Here is a 12,393-nt window from a genome sequence, read left to right as displayed (position 1 = left end):
CATATAATTTCAATTTCTAACTTTATTGGCAAAGAAAGGAGTCCAGAAAAGTCCAGCGATTAGTCCAAAGATACATGGCTAATGGCCAGAACCCAACCCCAGGTCACCAGCCCACTCTTCTGATCCTGCCAACGCACGACAGAACTGAGTATGGGGAAAAGCAAAAGAGAAAGTTAAGTCCATGGGATACACCCCCATCAACCCACTAACCAATAAACATACTTCTTTTAAATCTGGCCATGTCTTAATCTCCCATTTCTTTTCAGCTGTTAGCTTACTAAGCTCAAATGTCTGGTTCTTATCCAGGACTTAATGGATACTCTGGTGGCCTGAATAGTCAGAATCACAACTCTGCCCCAGCATGTTGAAGCCTGAAAAGGAAGATCTTTGGGAAGCTAGAATAGAATATAACTAGCCTCTCTAACTCAGGAATATTCTGGACCACACATCATGCTTATAATAATGCTGACTTCAAACTCAGCAACTTTTGGAGCTTATGCAGGCAGAAAGGCAACAGACTACCCATTTCGCAAGAGGAAAATGGAAGAATGAGTAATGAATAAGGAAGTCAGAAGGAAGGCAAATGCTCTGAGTTCAGTCTGGAGGGTAGGAGATTAACTACTTCCATTCAGAGCAGAGAATGACCTTTTAAGGCTGCATGCACTACATTAGAAGAGGATACAACCCAGGACAGGTGAACTAGGTCCTCTGACATTCCCTATTCCGATGCAAAGGAAGTCAGTTCTTGACTATCCCCCAAATGATTACCCACTTGGTCCAGTAACCCACCGTATCTAGGGTCCTCCAACAACAGTGGGCCACAGACAGAGCCAGTTAGATGGAAATAACAGTCTAATGTGCTTCTCACCCTCCCAAATAACATCCTGGCATTAAAGCAAGGGCCTTGGTGCCTCAAGCAAAGGGGGTGACTAACACATCTCCTAGGAGGCTGGCAGGATAGGTAATTTGAACAAGTAAGCTATCCGGCTGTATATAAGCCCTGCTCCATCACCTGACGTGAAACCGCTGCAGGACTGGGGACAAGCAGAAGGTATGAGGCTCCAGCACGAGGAGACAACTTGGTGAATACATACAGTGTATCACAGAATTCCAAAGCAAAAGTATTCAGGGGACTATGCATTATGTGTATGTTATTTGGACCAAGAGTTCAATCATAACAAGGTCATTCTTACATCCTCTTTCAGCTTATTTCATCCAAGAAAGACTGATTCTCACTGTATTCCCAAAGGACTAGGTACTCTAAAAATGGCCACTACTCAACAGAAAAGACAAAAGATCAGAAAGAAGGATCCTTTTAAAATATGTAATAATCAGTAAAGTAGCGTACCGAGAAACTATCTTCTTTAAAAGTAAAAAGTGATACCTCTCATGAGGATGAGACATAATGAAGGAAAAAAAAAAGAGGAAAGGATAAATGAATGAATGAAAAACTCAGAGAGGTAAAGTAAACCAAGAACTTGAATTACAGTCAGATGTTAGGGCTCCGAACGAACAGGTAGTAAAGGATGCTGAACAAAAGCTCTTTCTGCCTGCTGGGTTCCTAAGAGTCTAAAATGAGGGATTAAAACGGCTTTATTTCAACAGAACACATTTTGTCATCGGATCTCCATCCGTGATGTGGATAGAATAAGTAACTTACGGCTGCACGCTTAAAAAGCAACAAATCCTTAAGTATTGGACCTTGTTCACTTTAGGAGAGCAAATCTCCGATTGCTTGTGTTTCACACACACACAAAAAGAATTATTTACTTTAAAATAAATAGCGTTTCCAAAAAATATTGACTGTAAGGGGAAATGAGTCAGTAAAGGACGGGAGACAAAGGGGAAGCAGAGAAAAGACTCTGAGCCTAGAAATACAACCATCACGGCACACTCACAGAGGCCCCGCCCCTGCCATGACCCTGTCCTCTCACTACTGCTCTCATGGAAGCACAGCAAGTGCCCTGGGACACGAGCTAGAGGTTCAGAGAGAAGCAGTCCCTTGATATATACTCCTAAAAGGTGGTATCGATTGATCCTCAGTCCAGCAATGTGAGCCCTTGCCTCCCCATCCAATTTCTAGGATTCTATCCTAAGGAAAGTATCAAAGGTATGGTTCAAAGGTTTATACAAAAGACAGCTCATCCCAGTATCTCTGCCATTAACAAAGGATCTCAAACAACCATAATTTTCAACAGTGAGGGAATGGACAACTAAAGTAAGGTAGAGCCACCAGGAATCTTTCACGGGAAATTAATTTCTTGTGATGCCATGTTAAGTGAGAGGGAAAAAACACGATGCCAAGCTGTATATACGTATAACTCTGAATTTTGCTTTTATCGTTTGCATTTTTAACTAGTGAAAGGAAAGTCACGGACATACCAGCAAAGGTTAGCTCTATTCTAGACGGAGGGAAGATGCGTGATTTTTACTCCTTCTTTAGACTCAGCTCTAACGAACATACACTACTTTTCTATCAGCAAAAACCAATAAATATTTGTTCTATAATATGTCTACCATAAGATATCTCATTTGAGATCACAACCATCTTAGGCAAAGTCTGCTGCAGTCCAAGGCTGACTCAGAGAACAAAGAGTCAGATCTACACTGTAACCTGTGAGAAGGAGCAGAAATCCCTTGTGCCGGGCTAGCTGCTCCCTCTAGGCTGGCTGCCCACACAGGAAGGTCTGCTGGCAAGATCGATTCCTTCTTCCCACAGCAACCGCTGCACCTAAATGACCTCGTATGTGTTTCTCTCCTCTTGGCATGAGGATCCCAGGAAAAGAGAATGAAAGCGCCCTCCTCCCTGTTTCAGAGGAAGAAGTTTTTCTGGTAAACCTATCAAAATGACCCCAAATCAGCTACACAAATTTGGAAACCTAAGTCATCAGTTACGTTCAGGAACGGTGTATAAAAGCCCTATTTCTCAAGAACGAATATAAAACAAAATCTATGAGTGCCACCTTGTGGCAAGACTGCCTGCTCTGCCGACCACCCCTCAGTCTCTGTGGTTCTCCACCCCCTGGGACTCCCGAGCATGGGGTGCAGCCACTGCCACGCATGCCCCATAATAACCCATCATAACCGCACCGAACATCCCGTCCCCAAGGTACTGTTCATTTTCAAGGATTTCCAGTTGAGATCCCAGGAATGCCTGTCTGAGGACAAGGGGAATGCAGGGGCAGAGGAGCAAAATGCAAGATGTGCTCACTCGTTTGCAGACCGTTCGGGGATGGGCTGCGGCCGCACTGTATGTGGTGCGTCTGGGCACACACTGGGCACACCCTGCCCCCACACGGCAGGGACCTGAAGGGCAAATATCCCCTCCCCCAAGAATAGTTACCAATTCTATAAAGCTGTGAAGAAAAAAGGTTTACATTTACCATCAGTGAGCTTTGTGCTTAGAAGAGGTTTTATTTATCAGTGTTAGAACAACCATCACCAACTCGGGCACGATTTCAAAACAGCTCCTGTTGGATTCTGGCCATAAAATTCTTTTTCAAATTTCTAAGATCTTGTAAGGTAAAAAAGTTTTCCTAAAACTTTAGAAAAAATACTAATCACTACTAAAACTTTATTTCATGCTCAAAGTGGTGGCCTCACATAAAAAGATGAAACGCCACCGTTTTGAACATCTGAACGTATTAACTGAGTCCCAGGCATGAGGGGAGGTGGACAAATCCTCACAAGGCAACCTGACCAAAGGACTCCAGGAGAGAATTAAGTGCTTAAAAGAGGTCAGTGTTACAAATCTGATGGAACACAGAACACGGAAGGGGCCTGACACTGATTCTGACAGAAGATAATCTTCCTCTCAGAAAGGGATTAAGCTAAAAACCTTGCACTTCTGGACAAGAGGACTACAACAGACAGACAACGAACAGCATGAAAGGGAAAGCTGAGCAGGTATCAAAGTTCTCTTGAGAGGTGGTTGCTTATGCTTCTCTCTGCCCCAGCCAGCTTCAAGGCCTACTTCCAGAAAAGGATTTCCTCCAGTGTTCGGGTGGAAGCATATGGCAGGAAGTCGCTGCTGTGGTCCTGGACGTGGAAACGGGAGCATTCTCAAGTATGGAAATAAACCAAAGTGACCTAGATGGGATGGATCTCAACCAGGTGAGTCGTGGGAGAGCATGAAGCCAAGGAATTTATCACGAAGATGTGCTTGAACTGAGAAAAACAAATCTGACCCTCCAACCTCTGGAAGAACGTTTTCTCCCCTCCTAACCCGATGAGATTAAAATCCTCGACTGCCCCTGTTTGAGAAAAACCAACATACTGCACAGGGAAGAGATGTATTAAAAACCTGAGCAACTTGACAAGTCGCTTCAGGGAAGAATCCTTCATTTGCTGCCCGTACAAGGAAAGCAAAAGAAAGAAAGTAAAATAAAGGCCAAGGCCCTTTGGTCCACAAAAATAAAATGAGAGGGAGGGAAAAAGAATTCTCACCCTGCCCGACTAAAATTCAAACCCGTAAGCTCCCCTGGAAGCAACAGCCTTGCTCCACCAGAAGCATCCTGGGATCAGTGTGGGTTAGCATTCCGACTTGCAACACTAGGCTCTGACAATGAATGACATGGGAAGAGGTGACTTTCCCACCTTGGCTCAGCTTCCCAGCTGTCCTAACCTGGGAGGAAAGCGGCTATCACGACAGCTTGATGGGAAGGTCTTCCCCATATTTCCGGAGCAGCTTCTGATGGTTATGGTCCACTGACCACTGCTGGGGCAGGTGCTTGGGCTGCATGGAGTCCAGGAAATGCTGACGCCAGCGGCTCTCCAGCTGCATGAGGGAGCGCAGCCCGCCCTGGCTGTGGCACTGCACCACCTTCAGCCCGTGAGGAATGTAGTTTTCATTGGAAATCCTGGCAAGACACAAAGTACAAGGGTCTGAGGAAAACAAGCACGGGATGGTCTCTCAGACGGCTCCAAATGCTGCGGGCCAAGGGGCTTCAGCAAGGGCACGTGAGGAGGTGGCTGGACTTCTAAAGCGTTGGTTACTTTAATGTTTTTAAAAACATCTTCCCTATACCTGCCTTTTTAAAGAAGTGGTTTGGACATATTGCACACAGTCCAACAGAAGGTATTATGGGAGCTGAGCTACATTTGTGGGGAGGCCCCTCCCTGCACGAGGCTCAGCCCCCACTACAGGGCCCTAGTGTCTGACTGACGATGAGTAAGGAATGTTGGTCTTTTATTGACTCCATGGTTACTCGCCTTTCTTTTAAATGATTCATTCTGGGGGCGCCTGGGCGGCTCAGTCGGTTAAGCAGCCGACTTCAGCTCAGGTCACGAACTCTTGGTCCGTGAGTTCGAGCCCCGCGTCGGGCTCTGTGCTGACAGCTCGGAGCCTGGAGCCTGCTTCACATTCTGTGTCTCCCTCTCTCTCTGCCCTTCCCCTGCTCGTGCTCTGTCTCTTTCTCTCTCTCTCTCAAAAAATAAACATAAAAAAAAAAAAAATCTTAATTATTCATTCTGAACCATACATCACCCCACATGCTCCAAGTTTTCATAACACTGTAATACCTGAATGTAAAATGCAAGGTGGTACATTTCTCTAGTGTTTTCTTTCTCACGGAAAGAACGCCAAACCATACAGCATAGGCAATACAGTCACTGGTGTTGTGATAGCGTTCTATGGTCACAGATGGTAGCTACCCTTGTGATGAGAACAGCATAACGTATAAACTTGTTGAATCACTGTGGTACACCTGAAACGAATGTAATGTTGTGTGGCCCTGTGTCAACTACACTTCAATTAAAAAAAAAAAAAAAAAAAAAAAGATGGAGGTGTTTGGCTGGCTGAGTGGGTGGAACACGCAGCCCTTCATCTTGGAGTTATAAGTTTGAGCCCCACGTTGGGTGTACAGATTACTTCAAAATAAAATCCTGGGGCACCTGGCTGGCTTAGTCGGTTGAGCATCCAACTTCGGCTCAGGTCGTGATCTCACGGTTTGTGAGTTCGAGCCCCGCGTCAGGCTTTCTGGTTTCAGTGCAGGGCCTGATTCGGATCCTCTGTCCCCCTCTCTCTGCACCTCCCCACTCACGCTCTCTCTCAAAAATAAATAAGCATGCATTCATGCATAAATAAATAAATAAATAAATAAATAAATAAATAAAATCTTAGGGGCATCTGGGTGGCTCAGTTGGTTAAACATTTTACTCTTGATTTCGGCTCAAATCATGATCTCACAATTTATGGGACCGAGCCCCACGCCGGGCTCTGTGTGCGAATAGCATGGAGCGAGCCTGCCTGGGATTCCTTCTCCCTCTCCCTGGCTCATGCTGTTTTCTCTCTCAGAATAAATAAACAAATTTTAAAAAAATAAAATAAAATCTTAAAAAAAAAAAGAATGCCAAACCACATCCATGAGAGACCTGTTTCAGTCCCATGAAATATTCAGTTGTGCAGCTGGTGCTGTTTAATGGGAAAATGAATCCCTGCCTCCTTCCTAAGCACGGAGGCCTTAAAAACTGTTCTGTTGCCATGCGAACAGTGTGTTCACCTCCTGTGAGGAAAGGCTAATTTTCTCAAGGAAGCTGGTACCCCACGGACTCAGTTCCCCTCCACGCATGCACGCCCCACTCTCAAGACCCCCTCCCCATCCTAGCAGTGCTGGTGCCCTCCGGGGGTCTGCAGACACTATTGCTTAGCTCACCAGAGTGCCACTAACTAGCCTATCTTTCCCCAAACAGCTCTTCTTCCCAGTCCCAGACATCCAAGTCCAGCATCCTTCTATCCAAGTCAGCAGGTGATTTGTTAGAAAGGTCTGTGGTGAAAGGGGAAGTTCGCCTGTTTTAGCAAATGCATCTGGGAACCGGTTAAAGGAACCCGTCCCCTTAATTTCTCATAGGACCCTGGCAAGTTATTTGACTTTACCTCAGGGTAGCTAACATAAAGCTGGGAAAATAACATCTGCTTTACAGACTCACAAGGTAGCTATAAGAATAAAACTCAGTAATGTTTTATTAACTTTGAAAGATTTAAAAAATGCAAGATACAAGGTGAGCAGTTACCAGTAAGAAATCTAAATCCTATTTCATAGCTTTGTTATAAGAACTAATTAAGGCAATTTATAGAAAGTTTATTAGCTGGGTTAAACAGATTAAGATATCTAGAAATATTTGTTTGATACTTGCTGCTATATTTAAGATTTTTTGGTAACAAAACTCTACAGGCAAACAGCATCGCCTTCTGTTTGGTGAACTTATCAGCTCGATTATTTCAATCCCTGACTGGAAAGGAGACAGTTGGTAAGCAAAACTACAGCAGGTGATGCAGAATTTTTTTCACCTCAGCCACGCACCCGTTCATTTCTTAGGACCATAAGCTTCTCATCTGGGAACACCGAGTTAAGTCCTGTAAGTTCAACCATGTATTCGTGGGGAAGGAGGGAGCAAAGAAGGAAGGGAAAAGGAGAAAAGTAACTTAAATGGTTAGAGCCAATATTCCATTCAATGGGCCAGTACCCTGAGTCCGGGTGAGACAGCAAACATGAAGCGCCTGGTCTCAGTTCCCACCGATCTGGATACGGTGAGAGACAAAAAAAACCCACACACACCGTACTCGTGGGCAACTTCAGAGACTTGAGGGTATTTTTTGAGTATGATTTTCATCTTCTGTGCTGACTTTAGGATTTCCTTCTGCATAGAATCTCTAAGGCACAACTCCACTGCACTTGAACTCACCTGCTAATCATGAAAATGACTGGACATATATGACCTTAAAAGGGTTAATGACAGAAGACAAGTCTCCTATGGAAAGGCAATTCTCAAACAGATTGTACTATCCCAGTCCCGTGGTATTTTAAGCCATTACACACTTAACGGGATGACACAGGCTATGCACGCCCCCCACCTGGCAAGCAACCGCACCGAGTGGTCAGGGTCAGTGCTCTGGGTCACTCCTCCACCCTTTCTGTACCTGGTCTCCAGGCTGGCAGCCTCTTGAAGCATCTCATCCGTGATTGTGTCTGTGTCGTAAAACTCTCTGAGGGCTCGCAGCAGCTCCTCCTTCCGACGAGCAGGCAGGCTCTCCGCGTTGAGCAGGGCCCTGGCCCCAGAACGTACCTGCCGGCGCTCAGGGTCTTCTAGCAGCCGCAGACCCTCCTCAGAGCCAATGGGGGCCTGGAACTCCCTGGCCAGCTGCTGCTTCAGGTGGTTGTCGTAGTAGTTAGAGACGGCGTGGCAGGAGGTACAGAGCAGCAGCACATCGTGGGAGTTGTGGTCTTTCATCTCAATGGGGAAGTGCTTCCGGTACTCGTGTGGAATCACGTTCTTCCTGCCAAGCCCACCCAGAAGGCAGCGCTCATTAGCAGATGACACGGAACACATGTGGAGCTAGCAGGCGGGCTACTGGAGTCTCATCTGGGCCTAAACATGACTGAGAAGCCTTGGGCATCACAATCCAACAGAGATTACATACAGGCAGTACGACCTATTCCACTCTCGGCCTGCCTAGCTACCCGTGCCTTAGTTTCCTCTCTCCTAGAAGTAGGTTCATACCACCTGCCCTCAAGAGCCAGCAGAGGGCCAATGGCAGAGGGAGGCTAATAACCACCTTTGCCATGATTGTATTCCCAGAAGGAAGAGTATCAGAGAAATGAAAAAAAAAAAAAAATACTAATGGCCTTTAATATCTAGAAAATAACTCTCAAAGCATGTAGCAGGCAACCTCTACTTCTGAAATTCTGGAAGCCTGGTGACCTAAAAAAACCAATTTCCTCTATCTGAGAAATCCCTCACTCAGACTATTTCCATGGTTCATCAAGGCCCAGCAGTGTTTTCTAAGGAGAACTAAGCTCTCAGGAAAAACTCTTAAGAGCAACAATTATTTGTCTCACTTTGTAAGAAGAGAATGTAGGAAAGTGAATTATTCCACAGAAGCCAGGGAGAAAACCCAAAGTGTGCCTTCAGGTCATCCAAATACAGGCACACCTCATGTCATTGTGTTCTGCAGATTTTACATTTTTTACACATTGAAAGTTTGTGGCAACCCTGCATCAAGCAAGTCTACTGGCCCCATTTTTCCAACAGCATTTTTTCACTTCCTGTCTCTGTGTCATATTTTAGTAATTCTTGCAACATTTCGAACTGTTTCATTATTATATTCATTATGCTAATCTGTGATAAGTGAGCACACGTGTCACTACAGTAATTGTTTTGGGGACACCATGAACCATGCCCATATAAGACCGTGAAAACAATAAATAAATGTTATGTGTGTTCTGACTGCTCCACCAGCTGGCCATTGCACTGTCTCTCTCTCCCTTTCCTGGGGCCTCCCTGTTTCTTGGGATGCAATGATACTGGTATCAGGCCAGTTAATAACCCTACAATGGCCTATTAGTGTTCAAGTGAAAGAAAGAGTTGCACGTCTCCCACTTTAAATCAAAAGCTAGAAATGATTACATTGAGTGAGGAAGGCATGTGGAAAGCCGACACAGGCCAAAAGCTATGCCTCTGGAACCAGTTAACCGACTTGTGAATGCCTAGGAAAAGTTCTCGAAGGAAATTAAAAGTGCTGCTCCAGTGAACACATAAATGCGATGCAAATGAAACAGCCTTACTGCTGACATAGAGAGGTTAGTGGTCTGGACAGAAGATCAAACTAACCTCAATGTTATCTTAAGCCAAAGCCTAATCCAGAGCAAGGTCCTAATCCTCTCCAATTCTGTGAAGGCTGAGAGGTGAGGAAGCTGCAGAAGAAAAGTCTGAAGCCAGCAGAGGTCGGTTCAGGAAGTTTAAGGAAAGAAGCCATCTCCACAACATCAAAGTGCAAGGTGAGACAGCAAGTGCATATGTAGAAGCTGCAGCAAGTTCTCCAGAAGATCCAGCTAAGATGATTCATGAAGGTGGCTCCACTAACCAACAGACTTTCAATGTGGATGAAAGAGCCTTTTATTGGAAGAAGATGCCATCCAGGGCTTTCATAGCTAGAGAGAAGTCAGGACCTGGTTACAAAGCCTCAAAAGAGGGGTGCCTGCGTGGCTCAGATGGTTAAGCATCCAACTTCGGATCGGGTCACGATCTCACGGTTCGTGGGTTCGAGCCCTGTGTCGGGCTCTGTGCTGACAGCTAGATCAGAGCCTGGAGCCTGTCTTTGGATTCTGTCTCCTTCTCTCTCTCTGTCCCTCCCGTGCTTTCTCTCTCTTCCCTCTCTCAAAAATAAATAAAAAACGTTAAAAAAAATTTTTTTTAAAAGCTTCAAAAGACAGGCTGACTCTCTTGTTAAGGGCTAATGCAGCTGGTGACTTTCACTCGAAGCCAATGCTCATGGACCATTCTAAAAACCCTAGGGCCCTTCAGAATGATGCTAAATCTACTCTGCCTGTGCTCTCTAAATGGAAAAACAAAGTGTGGATGACAGCCTATCTGTTTACAACATGGTTTACTGAATATTTTAGGCCCACTGTTGAGACTACTGCTCAGAAAAAAAAATTTCCTTTCAACATTTTACTGTTCATTGACAGTATATCTGGCCACCCAAGAACTCTGATGGAGATACACAAGATTAATATTGTTTTCATGTCTGCTAGCACATCTATTCTGCAGCCCCTGGGCAAAAGAAGTCACGGCAGATGTGGTAGAAATAGCAACAGAACTAGAATCAGAAGTGGAGCCTGAAGATGGGACTGAATTGCTGTGATCTCAGGATAAAACTTTAACTGATGAGTTGCTTCTTATCGATGAGCAAGGAAAGTGGTTTCTTGAGATGGAATCTATTCCTGGTGAGGATGCTGTGAAGATTGTTGAAATGACAGCAAAGGATTTAGAATATTATGTCAACTTAGTTGATGAAACAGTGCAGGATTTGAAAGGACTGACTCCAATTTGGAAAGAAGTTCTACTGTGAGTAAAATGCTATCAAACACCATCACATGCTACAGAGAAAATGTTTGTGAAAGAAGAACCCATCAGTGAAGCAAACTTCATTGTCATTTTATTTTTTTTTTTAATTTTTTTTTAACATTTATTTATCTTTGAGACAGAGAGAGACAGAGCATGAAGGGGGGAGGGTCTGAGAGAGAGGGAGACACAGAATCTGAAACAGGCTCCAGGCTCTGAGCTGTCAGCACAGAGCCCGACGCGGGGCTTGAACCCACGGACCGCGAGATAATGACCTGAGCCGAAGTCGGACGCTTAACCGACTGAGCCACCCAAGTGCCCCCATTGTCATTTTATTTTAAGAAACTGTCAGGGCGCCTGGGTGGCTCAGTCAGTTAAGCAACCAACTTCAGCTCAGGTCATGATCTTGTGGTCCATGGGTTTGAGCCCCGTGTCGGGCTCTTGCTAACTGCTCAGAGCCTGGAGCCTACTTCGGATTCTGTGTCTCCCTCTCTCTCTCTCTGCCCCCTCCCCCCACCACTCAAGCTCTGTCTCTCTCTCTCAAAATAATAAACATTAAAAATTTTTTAAATTTGGGGCGCCTGGGTGGCGCAGTCGGTTAAGCGTCCGACTTCAGCCAGGTCACGATCTCGCGGTCCGTGAGTTCGAGCCCCGCGTCAGGCTCTGGGCTGATGGCTCGGAGCCTGGAGCCTGTTTCTGATTCTGTGTCTCCCTCTCTCTCTGCCCCTCCCCCGTTCATGCTCTGTCTCTCTCTGTCCCAAAAATAAAAAAAAAAATTAAAAAAAAAAAAAAAAAAAATTTTTAAATTTAACAAAAAAAAAGAAATTGCCACAGCCACCCTAACCTTCAGCAGCCACCACCCTGATTAGTCAGCAGCCATCAACATCGAGGCAAGACCCTCCTCCAGCAAAGAATCACAACTCACTGAGAGCTCAGAAGATGGTTAGCATTTTTTAGCAATATAGTATTCTATGTATGTATGTATGTATATAACCTTTATACCCAATGTGGGGCTCGAACTCATGACTCCAAGATCAAGAGTCACATGCTCTACTTACTGAGCCAGTAAGGCACCCCAGCAATAAAGTATTTTTTAACATATTTTTTAATGTTTATTTCTTTATTTTGAGAGAGAGAGAGAAAGAGAAAGCATGCAAGTGGAGGAGGGACAGAGAGAGAGAGAGAGAGAGAGAGAGAGAGAGAGAGAGAGAGAGAGAGAGAATCCCAAGCAGGCTCCATACTGTCAGTGCAGAGCCCAACGTGGGGCTCGAACTCACAAACCGTGAGATTATGGCCTGAGATGAAATCAAGAGTCAGATACTTAACCAACTGAGTCACCCAAGTGCCTGTGAAGTATTTTTAAATTAAAATATATACACTGTTGTTTTAGACATAATGTTACTGCACTATAGTGCAGTGTAAATGTAATTTTTACACGCACTGGAAATCAAAAATTCATTTGACTCATTCACTTTACGATTTTTAAAAAATTTTTTTAATGTTTATTTTTTTTAGAGAGAGACAGAGACACAGCGTGAGTGGGGGAGAGGC

General features: G+C 44.8%; 1 protein-coding gene across 4 annotated transcripts in view; it reads right to left on the bottom strand.

The window, feature by feature from the left end:
- Nucleotides 1-3,394: 3,394 nt before the first annotated feature.
- EXD2 (exonuclease 3'-5' domain containing 2) overlaps nucleotides 3,395-12,393 on the bottom strand; it is an 88,046-nt gene continuing 79,047 nt past the window's right edge. For all 4 annotated transcript variants that reach the window (XM_058739457.1, XM_058739458.1, XM_058739456.1 and 1 more), the window contains 2 exons: nucleotides 7,919-8,275; nucleotides 3,395-4,859 (listed from right to left, as the gene is read on the bottom strand). In XM_058739457.1, the coding sequence (XP_058595440.1) occupies nucleotides 4,643-4,859; nucleotides 7,919-8,275 (574 nt within the window). In that variant the 3' untranslated portion in view covers nucleotides 3,395-4,642. The remainder of the gene's footprint in view (nucleotides 4,860-7,918; nucleotides 8,276-12,393) is intronic.

Source organism: Neofelis nebulosa, chromosome 7 (assembly GCF_028018385.1).
Source record: "Neofelis nebulosa isolate mNeoNeb1 chromosome 7, mNeoNeb1.pri, whole genome shotgun sequence".
NCBI lineage: Eukaryota > Metazoa > Chordata > Mammalia > Carnivora > Felidae > Neofelis > Neofelis nebulosa.
Note: the sequence above shows the minus strand (reverse complement) of the source record. Positions and strands in the feature narration are given on the sequence as shown.